Source organism: Echinops telfairi, unplaced genomic scaffold (genome assembly GCF_000313985.2).
Source record: "Echinops telfairi isolate 266 unplaced genomic scaffold, ASM31398v2 ScPeMD7_655;HRSCAF=1070, whole genome shotgun sequence".
Lineage (NCBI taxonomy): Eukaryota > Metazoa > Chordata > Mammalia > Afrosoricida > Tenrecidae > Echinops > Echinops telfairi.
Window position 1 is genome coordinate 11,306,791 of NW_022104553.1, and position 19,488 is coordinate 11,326,278.

Genomic DNA, 19,488 nt, shown 5'->3' on the forward strand with positions numbered 1-19,488 from the left:
GTTGGACTTCAGGGAGGGAGGGCACGCCTAAGAGCAAACTCTTGCATTCTAATCTGAAGTTGTATCAGATCATAATGGTCCACCAGGCCATCGCTGAGAGGTTAATGAAAAGAATCCAAGCTCACTGCTCCTGAGTCAGTTCTGACTCATCGCGACCCTTTGGGAAAGAGTAGAGCTGCCGAGTGGGTTTCAGAGGCTGTAATCCTTTGAGGGAGCAGAAACCATTGTTTTGGTCCTGCGGAGCAGCTGGTGGTTTTGAAAAGCTGACCTCATGGTTAATAGCATTACGTGTAACTACTACACCCCCAGGACTCCTGGATGGGTTAACCGGAAGCCTAGATCAATTCTGGGGGTGTCAAGTCAGTCCTGGCATGACCCATTCCTGTTTGTTTGCTGCGTTCTGTGAGCCACTTGTTAAAACGGCACTATGATCAGGATTCTCACTAAGGTGGGTGAGTGTGGAAATCACAAATTTACATTCATTACTCCTTTTCAATGTTTATCTGCACAACAGCAGTGCTCTGATTGTATGTTGAAATTATCTTTTGGTATACATTTTTGAATACTTGAAACTGTCCTTAGGGCACTGAGCCCATTAAATTATTTGAATACCACCACTATATATAATATATGACAGTATAATCTACTGGCAGCCCAAACTAAGTAAAGTCTGCATCTCATGATTAACTCAGGCTCATTTGAGGTAGCATTCATTCATATCTATTAAGCATATTGAGAAAGGGGGTGAATTACCTTCCGTTAATCAAAGTACTAGAAATATATAATTACTATATTATATTAGATATATAATTTATATGTATCTTAATATAATTTAAGATTTCATTGATTAAAAATCCATAATAAAAAGCCCCCTCCATTGCAGTAAAAATTCATTCTAAGCTCAATTAGTAGGGCCGTTTCAACTCAGGAAGTTTGTTAGGAAGACCATCGAGAAGTGGCCAGGCATCCAGGCATAAGCAGCCCCTATTGAGGCCTCCGGGCTTGGAAGTCTGGTAAGGTCAAGCACTGAAGCATCCTCCAGTTTAGATAAACAAGGGTGCATGGAATTTAAGGGAATGGTGGTCTAATAATCGTTCCCTGGAGAAATATAGGTATAGGTAATTTCCTAATGGTCATTGCAAAACTTACCTTCTTAGATCATCAATTGTATTTTGTGATCATTCTAAAACTCTGCGTATCTCTTCCTGTGACATTGTAGAAACCTGCTAATCTCTTCCTGTTATTATTGTAAAAATCTGCTTCTGCCACATAGTTTAAGGTATATAATGTGTTTAACTTTCACTGGATTTTTACAGCAGTTGGGAGGGAGCAAACACCACTCTTTCCTTCTCTCTCGTGTTCTGAAATAAACATAAGGGTTTCTCAAACTAACCTGCTCTCTGTCTTTGGCTGAAACAGTGAAAGCTATTTACTGCCTCAATCAGTATCGGTACTTTCAAGCTGCAAGAGAACTAAATATCTATTAGGTTACAAATTCCTTTATACAATATAATTATTGAATCAGTTGTTATTCAGTTTCCAGTAGGGGTACTTTCTGGATCATTATGCTCTGCTACAGAAGTACATACACCCATTTTCAGACCACTATATTACTTCAAATCATATTCATCTATTTTAAAATGCTATTTTAATCTTTGCCGAATATGAAGTATTTCCAACATCAGAAAAAGTTTTTACATTTTCCAAAGTTTTCCTTCAAAGTTAAATATAGATTAGATAAATATTGATTAGATCCTTTATGTTTTCATCTTATTCAACATATGTACAGCCTTCGTAATTCTATTTACTGTACACTCAGCATGCTCCTTCTCATCTAAGTTTCTTTTGAACAGAGTTCTCTAGTCATTAGCAAAGATATAGATCTGTGATCAGATAAAAGTAAAATGATCTTCCTTTCTTGTGATGACATCTGTTTTGATAAGCTCTGTGTGTGAGTGTGTGTGTGCATGTGTGCATCGTTGGATTGAACGCAATTTCAGAGAGGTTGGGGCTGGGGAGAGGCGCTCCTTTTAGTTCAAATAGATGACGTTTACGTCATATTAACTTACCAATTTCATATGCTTCATTGGCGATGGGATAATGACAAGTTATCACGATCAAAGCTGTAATATACTTCTTCATTCTAACTTTAGTATCTGAAAAACACATCCAAAACAAGGTTATAGTTGACACCCAAAGTAAACTCAGTCTAATTCTTTGCCCTTAACTTTCATGGACATTCTAGAAATATATCAAAATCCCCCAACTTTGGGTAAGAGCTTGCCCGGGGTTTGAGAAAACATCACTGGAGAGAGGACTTGTGTTGTAGTAGGTTAATGACTTCTTAATCACAAGTGAGACCTGAGAGGACACAGACTCCAACACAAGCCAGCACTGGCAGTGTGTGGCTATTGAGGGTCACAGAAGAAAGCCCAGATTTTGAAGCAACCAGTAGAGTACCTTAGTTTTCAGATTTCCCAAGAAGGGCGCTTCCTTCAAGACCAGACAGAAGCCATCATCAGAACGGCAAGCTCAGCCTCAGAGAAGCAGGGGGTTCTTGGGAATGGCTGGGTTTATGCCTTATTTGGATCCCAATTTTGCACTCATAGCCAAAACTTTGTATGGGGCCCCGAGAGGGGAGGAGAATGAGCCCCTTGAATGGATCCCTGAGTGTCAATAAGCATTTGAGAAAATAAAGATTAACCCACGCTAATGCTACCACACTTGCAGCAACCCTTGGCAATCTTTGCCCTTGAATGTCAGGGTAGCCTTGGAGCCTTCAGTCAGAAGCTTGGGACAGCAGAAAGACCGACAGCATCGTTCTCAAAACAACTAGACGATGCAGCCTGAGGGAGGCTCCCATGCTGATAGACTGCATGTGACATGTTGCAGGAAGCAGAATAGTTTACATTGGGACCACCGATTCTCATTCAGACACCCCAAATGATGCTGCTCCTCCTAAAGCACAAAGGGGGTTCTGGCTCAGAGCAGGAAGAGAAGAGGGGGGAAACATCAGGTTAATAATCATGAAAACTTAAAGGCAGTCACCACCTTAAATCCAGCCACCCTGTTGCCAGAGTATGAGGCTGAGCCCACCCATGATTGCCTTGAAATTAGGGAAGTATATTTCAGTTGGCCACACCTGAATGACATCCTCCTTGAAAATCCAGATGCAGAGCTATTTGCAAATAGAAGTAGTTACACACAGCAAGGCTGCTAAAAAGCGGAGTATGAGGCAGTCACCCTAGAGCCCGCACCCTGACCTGCAGGAACTTATCCACCCAGAAGGCCAAGCTGTCTACTTTGGGGAGTGCTCTGTGGGTTGGGAAAGGGAAGTGCATTAACATATAATGCACGCATGACAGCAGATATTGTCCACTCGCGTGGCACAGTGTAGAGAGAATGCGGGCTCCTTTCCTCGGGCAGCAGACACCAAACATGTCTCTGGAGTCTTCAAGCTCCTGGTCGCAGTTCAAGACCCTGCCCAGTTGGCTGCCATGGATGTCTCAGGACATCATAGAGGGAACTTACCACAAGCCAAAGGAAATTGTAGGGCAGACGAGGCAGCTAAGAAAGCAGCCTTGGGAAAGGCTGGCTCCCCACTTTGATTTAGAACGACAGCTGACTATACTGATAGAGACTGGAAGCAAGCTGCAGAACGGGGTTCCCAGCCATCCCTGTGGTATTCAAATACAGAGGGCACAGTTTCTGAAACAAGAACTGACCAAATTGTCACCGTGCTTTGCAGTAACTCACTCCTGGGAAGAGATGGAAGCATGACCTGGCATCCGCAGGGAGCTGCAGGCCCTGGCCTGGTAAAAACAATCCAGGAAATTACTGGTAGGTGTCAACTGTGTGCCAGATGTTAATCAGGTCAGGCCCCACACCCTGCTGACCCATGTGACCAACGGGGAACAAATTTGGGGGAATATTGGCAACCATATTCAGAGTCATGCCAAAAACTCCAGGCAACTTTCACTACCTCTTTGTGTTAGTGGACACTTAAGGCTGGATTGGAGAGGCCTTTCCTCGCCAGACCAAGCAGTGGCCAAAGTATATTTTGAAGGAAATCATCCCAAAGTTTGAGCTTCCTTTATCCATTCGAAGTGACAACAGAGAAATCTTTGTCTCAAACTCAACCAGAAAATTGAGGAGGACACATTATGCTCCTTGGAAATGATGCTCAGTTTAGAGACTTCAACTCACATGACAAACTGGGGGGATGGAGCGTGTACTCACAAAGACAATCGTTAGACTCAATCAACCTAGGTCAGGACTTTACCTGTTGCCCTGCTGTAGGTCCACTTGGCTCCCTGAAGTGGGCGCTAGTGGAGCACTGATGAAATGATGTTTGGGATGTCCTTCTTCAGAAATTCTACTTTCCCTTTCTCAGGGATCATTGAGGTAGAGCAGAGAAAATGAGTCCAGGGACTGAGCCAGATAATCCAAAGTATTCACCAATATGCTTCTCTCCAAGTGACTTTCCCTTCCGATCAACCTCTTCACAGGGGCCACCCAGGAGATCAACTACTTTTCAAGACCTGGAAAAACTAGCACCTAGAAATTGGCTTGCCCCTAAGTGGGCTGATCCTTTTGTGTGTCATCTCCCACCCCCTGCTCACTTGGGTGACTTGGAGTCAACCCCGGGGTAGTGTACACCTTAGGAAGAGAGCTCCCCAAAAGAAGGAGAGAAGGACCCACCACCCATTGTTGTCGCACCTGAGGATTCACCCTCTTCCTGCACCCCAATATGGGGCATAAAGTATTTGTTTAGGAAAAACCAAGCATGTGTGAAAAATTGCCATTTTTTTTTTTTTAATCTCTCGATTTTGTCTTGCAGGAAACCATTCCCACAGACTTTAGCTAAGTTCCCTTAAGCATGGGAAGCTTCACTAAAGGTTGGAGACACCCTACTAATCTTCCCTTGCACAAGGTCCAGCAGCCAACCAGTGGGACTCATCATCTGGGTAGCCTGGAGATGCCCCTGGTCTTCAAGATGTCCTTTATAACTTCAGGATTGTGCCCTCTCCAAGAACCACGCCTATGGCTGACAAAATTGGCCAGAGAATTGTGACTTTTCTATTTGCATCATGGGGGTGATATTCTCTTATGCAAGCACATACTTTTGTGGGAAACATGAAAAGAGTTCCCCCATAGATCTAAACAGGAGCCACGGAGAAAGAATTCAAGTTGTCATGCCTGGATATCAAGAGCCAGTCCACTCACCTGATGGCCAGGACTGCCTGCTCCTAGTGTCCATGTCCCAAGTGGTAGCAGGCGAGTCCCTGGTGGCCCCGTGGCTAGGATTCGGTGCATTCACCAAGTGGTCGCAAGGTTGAGCAATGCTTGGAATCGCCACCAATGCCTCAATCTAAGGTCATATTAAGCTCTTTAGCAGCCCTAGTCCTTGACGATCACTCTGAGATCCCCAATTATCAGGATTCCTGGGCCCCAATGCCTGTCTGTCTGGTTCAGTGACCCTTTTTTATCCCAAGCCTTCTGTTCTAAGGGAAAAAAAATCTATCTCTATCTCTATCTACATCTACATCTATATCTCTGTATCATCTCTCTTTATGTGTGTGTGTGTGTGTTTATATGTGTGCTTATCTATCTTACTCTCTATCTCTATCTATCTATCTATCTATCTATCTATCTATCTATCTATCTATCTATCTATCTATCTATCTAATGTCTTCACTAGAATTCATGCAGGGAAGAACCCAGCCAAAGGGGGACAAGCATAGAACCAGTGAAACCTGGTCCCCTCTCCGCTGGGAGCAACCCTATCCCAGACCCTTCTAGATTTGAACAGTAATTCTTCTGGTCTGTCATCTCTTTTACTCACACGAGACAAGTAGAACTAACCATGAGAACCTTTCAGACACAACGGACTGCCTAGCACCGGGCACGGAGGAAGTCTGAAGGAGCTAGGGTCAGGTGGCAGCTTGACCAAGGACAGCAGCAAACATTTCTTAGGTTTACAAAGCTAGCTCCGCCCATCTTCCCACCCAATTAAGTGACGTCAGCCTGCCGAAGCAGGCATCTGGCCTATTGGAATCATCCACACCAACCACAAAGGAGTCCAGGAACACTCAGGTCCAAAAGGGTTATGGACATCCCAGCCACGCTGGTCTCTCCCACCTCCCCTCTCCTCTCCCCTCCCGTCAGGACCCTCTGTGCCCACTCTGCCACTCACTCTAGAGCCAGCTAACTCCTTCCTCGCCATACTCCGTTGTAGTATGTTCGTGGGTCTGTATTAAACCCAATTTTCTCTTCCTTTATGTAATAGCTGCTCTCGTGGACTTTATACCTTTTAAATTAGCTCATTCTCTGGCTATAGACAAAGGGCCAGCTCTAATCTTTCTTTATCTGGCTATCCTAAACTCCTTTCATCTCCTTTCCTTTGATTTCCTGTTCCCTACAAACCTCCCCTCCAGCAATAAATCTATCAATTAAATGCCTCGCGCTGTCTCTTGTCTATGTAAAACCTAATAGCCTCGTGGAACTGGTTCTTGACATTGAATTTGGACTTTTTACTAGCCCAATCTGGAGGCATTTGTGCTGTTATCAATAAAACCCCTTGCTCCTGATTCAAGGAGAGAAAGGGTAAGGGTTGGAAGCCATTCGCCCAGTATCTCTGTGGACTCAGCCAATCCACCGAAGAGTAAGGCTGAAGGATGGACTTGATTTAGAAGCTTTCCCCCCACAACAGGGTCAAGGCTGACCTCTCTGATCACTATAGAAATAGCTATCCTCTTAATTTGTAAGACTGTGTCCCGGTCTTAGTTACATTCATTATTCAAGGAGCAGCAAAGAGTGCAGAAGCTGAGACTGAGAATGCTAGAAGTGTTCATTTGCCTGGACATTGCAGATTTTCATTCAGGCAATCACCCCCTTTTCTAAAACCCCGCCTTCCTCTTCACCACCCCGACTCAGCAGGAAGATAGATAATCGCATATTATGAAGTTCTTCTTCCCAAGCTTGGGAATCTTAACATAACCAAATGGGGGAAATTGATACCATGTGGTGTCTCGGCATTTTGCTGAAACTTCCCATACTTTGCTCGCCCATCGTTTCAATCTAGAGAAAATCTGTTAAAATTCATGATACATACACTTATGTTATTTCCCTTAGAAATTAAGATGAATCTTTCTCCATTTGAAAGGTAGGTCTTAGCTATGAATAGCCAGAGCCAGAGCACAGATACTCAGCATTTAGCGGAGGCATCCTGTACTCGTCCTCCCTTCTGTTCTAATCTTGAAATGCTGCTAGGACTCCTGAACTATTGCTGAACTGTTGCTATTTCCCTTAGAAGTCAAGGTTAACCTATCTTCCACCTGTAGGGCAGGACTCACCTAACGCTAGGCCAGAGGGGAAATCATACTTCCAAGCAGAAAGAATAATCTGAGAATCAGTGGGTTAATTTCATGGGGTGAGACTGTTCCAGAAGGTCCCTTCCCCCCATGCCCTGACTGTAAAACACCCTTTAACCTATTGCTCTGGGAAGCAGATTTTGATAGATATGGTCCAGTCCAGGGGTCCTCAAACTTTTTAAACAGGGAGCCAGTTCACTGTCCCTCAGACCGTTGGAGGGCTGGACTACAGTTAACAAAAAAATAACTATGAACAAATCCCTATGCACACTGCACATATCTTATTTTGAAGCAACAAAACAAAAGGGCAAAAACACCCAGCAGGCTGGACAAATGTCCTCAGCAGGCCGCATGTGGCCCGCGGGCCAGAGTGTGAAGACCCCTGGTCCACCCTGTCTTCTAAAAATAAATAGTCTTTTTCTCCTTGTCTTGTGAATCAGTTTATTTGCAACAGGCTGCCCAAATCGCTATCATTGAGTAGACCTACAAAATCTTTAAATACTGCCTAAAATGTATTTTCCATCAATGCTAGTAGTATTTTAGAATTCTAAGGGGGAAAAAATGTATTGATTACTATAAACTTTATCTCCTTATTTTCCAGGTTGGATCGTGTGGGCATATTGTTTTTCAATCCTAGTTATTTCTGGTTGTATTTGTAAAAAAACAAAACAACTTTCTAATGACATCCTGAAAAGAAGTTGAACTAAAGTGAAATCACTCTGTACGTTTAAATTAGGAGGGCAGAGTAGCGAGAAGAGCAAGATTCAAATTGGCCTCACTTGGCAGAAGTCAATGCTGCCTAGAAGCATCCCCCACAGAAAGAGGAACAATATAAGGAAAGAGATCGTGTCCATACATTAGGGTGTCCTGGAAGAACAAGGGCAGAATAAGGGTTAAGAAGAGAGAGTAACTTATAATGAGAAAAGATGTAGCAGACTATAAATGCTAGGAGGCAGCGAGAAGAAGAAAGGAGGACCTAGGTTAACCAAGCTTCAGAGTAAGAGAGTTACCTCTTAGGACTTGTACCCTGTAAACTGCCCTGTCCTTGGGGGTCAGTAAATTTCCTTAAAATAACTAGACACATAAACCCCTATATAAAAAGAAGCACAAATAACAGCACTGGTAAGAACGATAAAACTCACCTTTCTTGCTGAGCTACTAGTTCAGAGGGAGTCAGTTACAGGCATGTGGAATTTGAATTGCAAGAATTTGGCAGTTCTTTTTTTTTAATCTGATATAGTGTTGGCTGGAGCACAAAGGGGTGGGACTACACCTGAGACAATATCTATAGGCTAGAGAGAAAATTCCATCCTATGTAGCAGCTAATGATTTTTGAAGGAAATGGAGTCTGAAATTAGCTGTAGGAAAGAAGATTTTAGTTTTAGGTGTTCACATGCTAATTTCAGTAGGTATACAAATAATCAAACTTAGAAACAAACATCACTGATATATGGAAGGTCTAATTTTTGTCTTTTTTTCCCCCTTTTTCCTACAGATTATCCCCATTGAAACTGGTTAGTTCTGGGACAGAGATTTCCTTCATAAGTAGTATTTTGTATTTGACTTTAAATTCTGAGCAACCCCGTTTGCAACAGGCGAACCTGGCAGTGACATACCAATATTTATGAACCACATCTTACTAAATTCATGAAATTATGTAATGCATGATTGACAATACAGCTTCTTTTCCCCTTTTTTTAAAAAAACATAATACCTGTAGTTTTTAACTATAGCCAGCACTGGTGAACATTTTTATATTTTCAGAGTTCTTTGGTAAAGATCTATGTGATTTAAATGCCAGATCTGGAAAGAGGCTAGCTCAACTTGGAAATGAAGCTGCAATTGGTATTTCAAAGCTTTTCTGGTTGGCTAAGTGATCTTATTTGACTAGAGTTTTTCAGATGTACTCAATTTTAACAGATGGTTTTATTAATGCACAAGTAAACAGAAGTGCAGTGAGGTCTACAGCCATTTTATTAAAATAGCTTAAAAGTTTGTAATACTCCAATGTCCCTCCGGGACCGTTGGTCCCTTTATTTTCTTCTCACATTGTTTGTCCAGCCTCTCTTGGGAAATAGGGGAAGGGAGGAGGTGTTGGCCAACCCAGGGACAAGGGAACAATGAGTGGTTCAAAACGCATGGCAGGGAGGAGATGGGAGGACTGGTAGGGAGTGACTAAGGGCAAGGTAACTGAGACGAATTACTGAAACCAGAATGAGGGCTGAACATGGTAGTGGGACAGAAGGAAAGCATAAGGAAATAGAGGAAAGGAGTAGGAGGCAAAGGGCATACATAGAAGCCTAAATACAGACATGTACATATGTAAATATAGTTAAGATTATGGGGGAAATGGACCTATGTACATATATTTATAGGTTTAATAGTAAGGTGGCAGGTGGACATTGGGCCTCCTCATGCACATTCCCTTAATTCAAGAGCACCTTGCTCAGCTAAACGGTCATTTCTGGATACCCACCTTCCCGACATGATCATTGAAGACAGACATGTGCATAAGCAAATGTGGTGAAGAAAGCTGATGGTGCCCGGCTATCAAAAGATATAACGTCTGGGGTCTTAAAGGCTTGAAGGCAAACAAGAGGCCATCTAGCTCGGAAGCAACAAAGCCCACAGAGAGGAAGCACATGAGCCTGTGTGATCACGAGGTGTTGAAGGGATCAGGTAGCAGACACCAAAGAATAAAAACCATCATGGGTGTGATCACCTTCCCCACATAAACGCTGAAGACGAATGTGTGCATAAGTAAGTGTGGTGAAGAAGGCTGATGGTGCCCGGCTATCGAGACATATAGCATCTGGGTACTTAAACGCTTGAAAGTAAACAAGCGGCCTTCTAGCCAAGAAGTAACAAAGCCCACATGGAAGCAGCACACCAACATGTGTGATCATGAAGGGTCGATGGGACCAGGTTTCAAGCACCAAAGACAGGGGTGGGGGCGGTGGGGAGAATCATATCATTGTGAATGAGGGTAGCGCGTGATGGGGACCCAATGCCCATCTGCACACAACTGGACATCCCTTGCAGAGGGGTAGTGGGGAGGAGATGAATCACTCAGGGTTCAGGGTAGCAATAATGAAACTCACAACCCTCCTCTAGTTCTTAAACCCTTCCTCCCCCCAACTATCATGATCCCAAGTCTACCTTGCAAACCTGGTTAGATCAGAGGATGCACAGCAGTACAGATGGGAACTGGAAACACAGGGAATCTAGGACAGATGAACCCCTCAGGACCAGTGGTGAGAGTGGCGATACCGGGAGGGAAGCGGGGGGTAGAAAGGGGAAATTGATTGCAAAGATCTACACATAACCTTCTCTCTGGGGGATGGGCAACAGAAGGGTGGGTGAAGGGAGACGCCGGGCAGTGTAAGCTAAGATAAAATAATAATTTATAAATTATTAAGGGTTCATGAGGGAGGGGAGGGTGGGGGGGGGCAAGGAAAATGAGGAGCTGATTCCAGGAACCCAAGTGGAAGGCGAATTTTGAGAATGATGAGGGCAACAAATGTATAAGTGCGTTTTACACAATTGATGGATGTATGGATAGTGATAAGAGTTGTATGAGCCTCAATAAAATGATTTTTTTAAAGTTTGTAATAAAGATGAAGCATGTTCATAATTAATATATCAGTGAAGAACCCATCGACCTCATATTTACTAGACTTGCAAATTATTTCAAATGCATTTTTTTCTTTCTTGACACTACTCAGTAGAATGTGTACCATAGCTAATCCTCATTTTCTGATTTAAAATCCTCTCCTCTCCTCTCCCTACCCCAAATAAACAGTTTTGATCATAAAGAAAAAGAAAACCAAGTTGTTTCCTCGAATTTGCTTTGAAGTTTAAAATTTTCTGTTCTTGTGCCCTGTACTGAGAAATTTGTTAGTCTGAAATCTAGAAGAGAACATTGGCGTTGGGTGTTTTAAACAGATTTAGTGACCAGTATCTTTGAGTGTAGGGAAAAGCAGGCAGTGCATATAATCGGCTTAATTTCTGAAAAATATGGGCTTGCTCCGTTACCAAGAGGGTAACTGGCATAGGCAACACATGAATCTGCCATTACAAGATAGTGGCCCCAGGAGGCCACATGTCTTCCCTCCACATAGTAAATAAGCCCCCATTTTGGAATTCCATTTTGACTTAGAAATACCTTTTTTGGGTTGCCTGATAATAAATGGCTGTATATGCTCCTAATAGGACATTCCTTCCTAAGAGAGCAGTATTTATTTTAATTGATACAACAAGGCGCTCCAAAATGCTAGTCAAAATATTCAGTTTTACTTCTGGATGATAATTCAATGAGATATATATGGATATGTTTTCTTTAAGAAGCCAGATTTAATTGTATTATATGGGCGTGCTTATAAATCAATATATAAGGAACAAATGAAGCTATATGAAGGGGTAACCCCCCAAACCAGAATATTTTCCCAGTTATATATTTAGGTATTTTTTAACAAAAAAACCTTATCACCTTCAAAGTACTCTCCGTTACACTTAAGACATTTGTCAAATCTGCAATTCCATTCTTGGAAACATTTTTCAAACTCATCTGTCTGGATGACTGACAACACCTTCCTCATTCTTTTATTCACCTCTTCACCTCTTCAAGTCACTGTCCTTACATGTTTGTCTTCATTAGCAGAAACAAAGAGAAGTCACATGGAATGAACTTAGGTGCATGGAGCAAGAGCGGCATGCTGTTTTTTGCCAAAAACTGATGTACTGAGATGGCCGAATGAGCAGGTGCATTGTCGTGGTGGTAAAACCAGTCACCCACCTGCCAAAAATCAGGCCTTTTTGGTTACACACTGTTACACGATCTTTTCAGAACTTCTAAATAGAAAGCTTGATTAACAATCTGACCCGGTGGAATGAACTCAAAATGGACTACGAGTCAATATTTTAGTCTGCTCAGGAAGTTGATAGACATCCAGAAAGAGGTTTGTCAGTAGTCAACATTTCACCTTACACTTGAGTTTTTCCCATAGTGCTGTCTTTGTGAGCTGTGTTCACCATCACAACAGTTTCTGCGGCATTTTTTGCAAGCAGGAAACAGTGTTTCACAGCCACACGCTGTTCTCTGAAATCGGCAAAACTGCTTTATTATTATTATTAAAAGATCATTTTATTGGGGGCTCTTATAGCTCTTATAATAATCCATAAATTAATTGTATCAAGGATATTTGTGTACATATCTTGCCATTATTATTTTCTGAACATCTAGTTTCTATTGAGCCCTTGGAATCAGCTCCTCTCTTTCCCTTTCCTCCCACCCCCATCCTCATGACCCCTTGATAATTTATAAATTATTATTATTTTCATATCCTACACCAACTGTCATCCCACCCCCACCCTCGACTTTCTATTTGTCCCCTTGGGGGGTAGTGGTGGTTATATGTTGATCATTGAAATCGGTTTTCTCTTCCTCCCCTCCTCTCCTCACCTTTCCTCTACCCTCCTGGCATTGCTACTCCCATTCCTGTTCCTGGATTCTGTGTATCGTGAGCTCTCTTATCTGTACCTGTGCACATGCTCCGGTCTAGCCCTCAGTGAAAGGCAGAACTGGAGACATGATAGTGGTAGGTAGGAACCCTCAATGAACCAGAGGAATATTGTGCATTTCATCTTTGCATCATTCGTTCCTTGTGACTCTTCTGCGAGGGGACGTCCCTTTGTCTACAGATGGGTTTTGTGTTTCTGTTCCAACCCCCCTCATTCTCAACAATATGGGGGGTTGTTTATTTGTTTGTTTGTTTGTTTGTTTTGGGTCTTCTGGTGGCTGTTTCCTGATCCTGTTGGCTGGTGTGCTTCTTACAGGTGGGCTTGTTGCTTCTCTTTTAGATGGCCATTTGTTTAACTTCAAGCCTTTAAGATCCCAGATGCTATATCTTTTGATAGCCAGGCACCATCTGCTTTCTTCACCACATGTGCTTATGCACCCATTTTGTCTTCAGCAATCGTCCATGGAGGTTGAGCATCACAGACTGTTGGAACAAAGTGTTCTTTCTTTGAGGGAGGGCTTGAGCAGAAGCCTGAAGTGCCTCTACTACCTCAGTATATTGCCATATAAATATATGTACCAATACCACTATTTTTATTAATTAGCATATTTACATATGTACACACCTATGCTAAGACCTCTATCCATCAAAACTGCTTTTTTGAAAAAATTCACTGTAGCCATAGAGAATCTCCCCAGGTGATGCCACTGGAGACACTAACTTAGAGTGATCCTCTGTCTCTTTGAAACATCTGCAGGGAGCCCTAGGAGTCTAGTAAGTTAAAAGTTAGGCTGCTGACAGTCAGCAGTTTGAGACCACCAGCTGATTGATGGGAAAAAGATGAGGCATTCCACCCTTATGAACATTTGTAGGTCTACCTTTCCCTTAAGCAATGCTGCAAGTCAGAATTGGCATGGTGGCAGTAGTCAGAAGCCATTATGAAGGATTATAAGTGTGAGATTATGTAGCAAGCCATTTCCCCCACTAGTTTTACAGTAGATGGAGTCAAGGTGTGGTTTTACCTTTTGGGTCTTATGAGAATTTTCCAAACTTTAAATGCTCATCTTTATTGGGTTTGCACTTTTTATAAATCTCAGAAGCTATTCAAAAGGCAAAGGACATCTTTTAACTCTGCCATCTTCCTTTGCTGATTCCTGTAACTTCAAGCAGTAAACTAGAGTTAAATCCGTTAGCTCATGTGAGGAAGAATAGAAGTTATCCAGAGAGGGTAATGTATTGGAACAGTTTCCCCACAGTAGGGATGTTAGGCATCATCAGAAAGGAGTGAAGTAGGAGGGGTTGCTTAGTAAAGACTGGATAATTTTGCAAACTCAGATTTGGAGGGGGAACGCTCTCTCCTAAACAAACCAAAAAAAATTTTTAACATGCTAGATAGGAAGAGGTGCTTGAGCTCTGCTGACATCTTCTGTCCTTGAGATGGGAAATCAAGTGTTCATACCTCCAAACACACTTCTCAGATGCATCCTTAATAACTGGGACAAGTTGAATCTTAAAGCCCTAAAGAAAAACTGACATTCTTTATAAGAAGTTAGGTAGTGAGGGAATTTGGCCTGAAAATGGTAGTCTATATTATGATAGCAAATTAGCTTATATTAATGAAGGCTCTCATGAGAACCTGGTGGCATTTTAAAATTCCAAAAAGCTATAATGAAACTTACTGCCCTGGATTCTAATAAGCCCATGGGAAATATAATATTAAGAGTTAAGTTAAAACTTCACCCAGTTTACAGATCTACCCACACACATCAAGAAGAAACTATTAGAGTTGGGGATAGGTTTAGCAACCCTATAGATCTCTCTAATAAGTTTTGAGAAAACAGGGGAAATGGTCTACCCACAAGAAAGAAGTCTAATACAATTTTGTCTGTTAGTCATTAAGCCAGCTCCTTACGGATTGGGGGAGCTGAAACCTTTCTTTAAATAAAAAAATGCTGAAAAGCCTACTGCAGGAAGAAACAAGGAAATTCCTAAAATGGAATTGGACTTTTTTATTTCTGTTACTTCTGAGGTTGCCTAATAATTGTCAGTTTGGGTCTCTCATGCATTTGCCACCTGTTAGTATAATCCTTACTTATCATCTTGTTCCCTAATCTTGCAGGTTAGGTTAATTAGGAATTACGGTGACCGCATTTGTTAAAGAGTAGATTTGTGTGCCATTGGGTTTTATTGGCAGTAATGTGTTCTTCTGGCTCATTATGTTTTTATCCACTTATTAATTTTTTAATTTTTGGTATTGGGTGTAATATTTCAAGAAGCAAGTTAGTAACACTTTTGTCCTCAGAGCTGTTGGGTGAGCTTGAACTTCCAGCCTTTAGATTATTGGTTGATGGCACACTATCTTTGTGCCACCCATGACCTCGCACGGCGCTTAGAATAGTTTAGCAAAACACCCAAACTGACCATGCCAAATGATAGCGAGATGTTGAGGAACCGGGACAATTTCTCGCTTCTGGTGAGAATGTAAAATGGTATGACCACATTGAAAAACAATTTGACTATACATAGAAATTTCAACATTCACTTACCATGTGCTCCCATTCAATACATAAAATAATTAAAATTGGGCACTCACTCAAAGATTTTATGTGACTGTCTATCTCGGCTTTTTTTGTAACAGCCAGCTAGTCCAAACAGCCCACATTTCCCTCTCTAAGATGGATAAACAACCCGTGCCACACTCATATTATAAACTACGGCTCAGCAATAACAAGGAATGACGGCTGTCATATAAATAAATGCCTCTCACCGCAAGAATGTCTAGTAAAGAAACTAGATGAAATTGTGGCCAACAATTTGTGCTTTCCTGCCACTGTTTCAGCCAAAACCAGAGATCAGGTTGATTCTTTTTTTTCTCAAACAGCAGGAAACGAGCTTTAACAGAAAGAACCAGCTGTGTTGGCTGCTTCTCGGCTGCTTCAAAAATCCAGTGAGCATCAAGCAGCTGAGCTCCCCCGACGGTGGGACAGAAAACAGGTTCTGTAATGACTACAGGAAACAATGATGTACACGCATTTTCCATGGCTTACAGTTTTCATTAGTTTGCCATTCACCAGACCACTAGCCCCTGAATGCCCCAAGCGGGGAGCTTCCTGCCAGGCCTATCTGCCTTAAGGGCCTTGCTTACCATATTCCTGACTTAGAAGGTCACCTCGACTGATGAAGCTTCCAAGGAAATTTTACTGCAAGAGAGGGGGCCAGCACACACTGCTACAGAAAACTCCAAGCTGGATTGTCAACAGACTGAATCATATATTATGTGGTCGTACTAGAATGTTGATTAACAGCAGGCTAATGTTTTTAACCCCTTTATTAAAATGAGTACAAAGTGTCTGATTCATGTTATCTGGGGTACCTGCTTCGATCCTTTTCCCACACTTTCACAGCCAGGTCAATTTTGTTCATTGCGATGCCATAGAACCTGAGAGAACTCCCCAGCCCGTCACCGTCCCAGGGTTTTGCAGGCTTTGAATCTTTATAGAAGCAGATTGCTTCGCACATTGTTTCTCTTATGGAGTAGATTCAACCTCTCAGCTGCCAAATTTTAGCCATTGGACCAGGCTGGCTGCTTCTGTCCTTCGTAAGTAGTGGCCGTTGGAATCCTACTTGCTTCCGTTTCTTTTCTTTCCAACTGTACAAAAACAAACTAAATCTGTCCTTCTCCAGCCCTACGAAAAGACGGGGGTGGGGGATGCAGGGGCGGGTGGGGGGCAGTTCAGAGAATCGGGGGGTAGGACATGTGGGAGGGTGCTCCTTAAACATATTAACAATGTTCCTACTGTTCTGGAACGAGGCCAGTTCATAGCAGCCATCATCCACTTGGAGCCTATGAGAAAGTCGGCTAAAAGAATGATGTTTTTAAAATACCGTAAAGACTTTTAAATCGCAAGCACTTAGAGGTTTAAAATGAATCCCAATATTGATGGATGATAAAGCAAAAATCATCCCGTTTTTAGCGAGCCAAGCAGCCATCGACCCGTCGTCGCTGTCCGTGCTGAAACATGCATATATCAAGGAACACAAAGCAAAACAAAACGTGTGGTATCAAACGTTACTTTATGTCCGAACTGCTTAGAAATATTAACCACGTATCTAGAAGAGGAGTTTTCGGCTCCCACTTTCCAAAGCCCTCTGGAGAGCTTTGTATAAAGCAGCACTGCCAAGGGACCACCCACCAGTGAAGCCAATGGGATTGGGGGGTGGGGGAGGCGGGGGAGAGGGCTAAAGCAGAGTTATGAATCCGTACTTTAAAAAAATGTCCCCAAGGGACTAACTGTGAAGGCCGGATTAAGAACAACAGACCCAGGCTGACAGGCCCTTGCTTCCTATTTCTGACCTATCAACAGGTTTGCGTTTTGAATTCAGGAGGCAGGTGCAGGGAAAAGGCGTTTATAGTTCAAAGATTCTCTTAGCACACAGACCTTGGTGGGAAGAAACAGGAAATGATTTGAACTTTGTTCTTCTGAACAGTTTCACCCATAACGAACTTGCTCCCTGTCACTGATTTCCTGGGTGTAAGTAGTCTGTGGAGCCTTTCCCACACAACTTGTATGTCACTAAAATCATAACGGTAGGTGAAGCATGATTGGTCTTTGAATAAAGTGTTCACAGCACTTTTTATTTACATATTTCATGCATTCTATTTCCCTAATTACTCCTACTTCGAAGTTTATATCAGCCCAACGTGCCTTTTTTTTAAATTATAAGAACAAGAACTTCCTTGTGAAAGAATTGAGGGTCATTACTCCGTGATTACTCAGTGAGTGTAATTACAGCAGATAACATTTATAGACGTCTTGTAAATGGAGAGAATGGATCATAGTCCAGAGTGCGTCACTGCTTCTAATTCACTTCAAAAGCAGGTTTTATATATAAAGGGCAAGGATTTGATTTAAAATGAATCCCACTTGCATGTCCTTAATCTAGGAGTATTATGTATTTGTATTTATGTGTGCACTTTATTGCTTAAGGCAAGATTAATTTGGAATTCTCTCTGAATTGTGACCTCAGGATTCCTGGTTCAAACAAAACCAGATTTAAAAACGGTTGGCACATTTTGGCTGACACCATAAACGCACAAGCGTGCCTGCCTTTTGAACTGAGGGATAAGTCGAAAGCGTGTATGCTTCATGGAGGGGACAGCAATGGATGAATGGAAAAATATGTGTAGGAATTGTTGAACGTAAAACTGACGAGCTGCTCTACATGCTTTCACCTAAACCACAATAAAAGTTTGAAAACACAGAGCCCAAGAATCACACAAGCTGGAATCTTATAGGAAAGGCTGACAAGTAATGAGGTCCCAGCAAGCAGATCCTGATATTAAAAGTCATTTTCTGGGGGAAACTTTTAACGCACCAAGTCTGTCCCAATTTTATTTTTTGCTAGTTTAAGCATAAATGAAAGCGGGAAATAATAGGTTTTCAATTCTCTCTGTTCAAAATCAGGGAAGAGGCACCCCACCACCTTCTCTCAGATTTCATTTAGATAATTTGTCATTTTAAAGTACTTTTCTGCCTCTTGGAAAATCCTGTAAATCACAGAGATAAATCAAGACTTAGGAAGCATCTGTACTCATCAAGAAAGATCATGCATAGTTAGAATCGATGGAAACATCTTTAGTATGGATGTAGCACTGGAAGCTCTCAATTAAAGAAATAGTTTCCTGGCCAACATATCTATATGTGTGCCTCTTCCTAAGAAAGGTTGCTCAGCAGAATGTGGAAATTATCAAATACTATCATGACTACCACATGCAAGTAAAATTTTTCTAAAGACAATTTAAAAATGGCTACAGCAGGCTTCCAGAAATTTAATCCACATCTGGAAGAGGCGTTTGGATATGAAATATCATTGCTGCTGTCACATGGATCTTGGTCGAAAGCCGAGAATTTCAGAAAGGTGTTTGCGTTTTATTAACTGTGCACGGGCATTCAGATGTGTAGATGATAAGAAGCTGTCCGTAGCATTGCCAACCATGAGAACTCTAGAAGCCTTCGCTGTCCTGATGTGGCATCTGCTCATCGACCAAGGGGCTGCCTTTGATCAGAATGAGGGAATACTGACTGGTTTACACGCAGGAGCATTGTGGGTCAGGGCTGTATCCTTTCCCCATCCCGATTCAGTCTGTGTGCTGAACAAATAATTGGGGAGGCTGGATGTCAACCAAAACATTTACGGACAACACGACCTGTGAGTGTAGAGCTAAACCCTGTTTATAAGATGGGTTCGCATTTATCGAAAGATAACTTCTCTGTCGTACTTTTCAAATTAGCTTTTTGTGTAGCTGACTGTTATGCAAGGCGCACTTATTGCCTCATTTGTTTGCCCCCTGAAATTAGATCCTGTGGCAACAGTCTCAAATTTATTCAGATGTTAGTCCAAATATGCATTAGATTGGATTTCACATTCAATTCCTTTATATCTATCGTGTTAACCGATAGATTTATTTGTTTATTTATTTTTGTTTAAGATAAAATTAGAAAACATTGACGTCTGCTTGCCACTGTATGTTATCAGTTAAGTTTCTGAATCAATCCTGGAGAAATCTGGTCCAAACCTATTTCTTACCTAATTTA

At 42.1% G+C, this 19,488-nt stretch overlaps 1 protein-coding gene across 1 annotated transcript in view; it reads right to left on the bottom strand.

Moving 5' to 3' along the window:
- LOC101648897 (butyrophilin-like protein 1) overlaps positions 1 to 19,488 on the bottom strand; it is a 91,445-nt gene that overhangs the window by 38,521 nt on the left and 33,436 nt on the right. Inside the window, exon 11 of the mRNA XM_030886200.2 lies at positions 2,070 to 2,156. Within this exon, the coding sequence (XP_030742060.2) occupies positions 2,070 to 2,156 (87 nt within the window). The remainder of the gene's footprint in view (positions 1 to 2,069; positions 2,157 to 19,488) is intronic.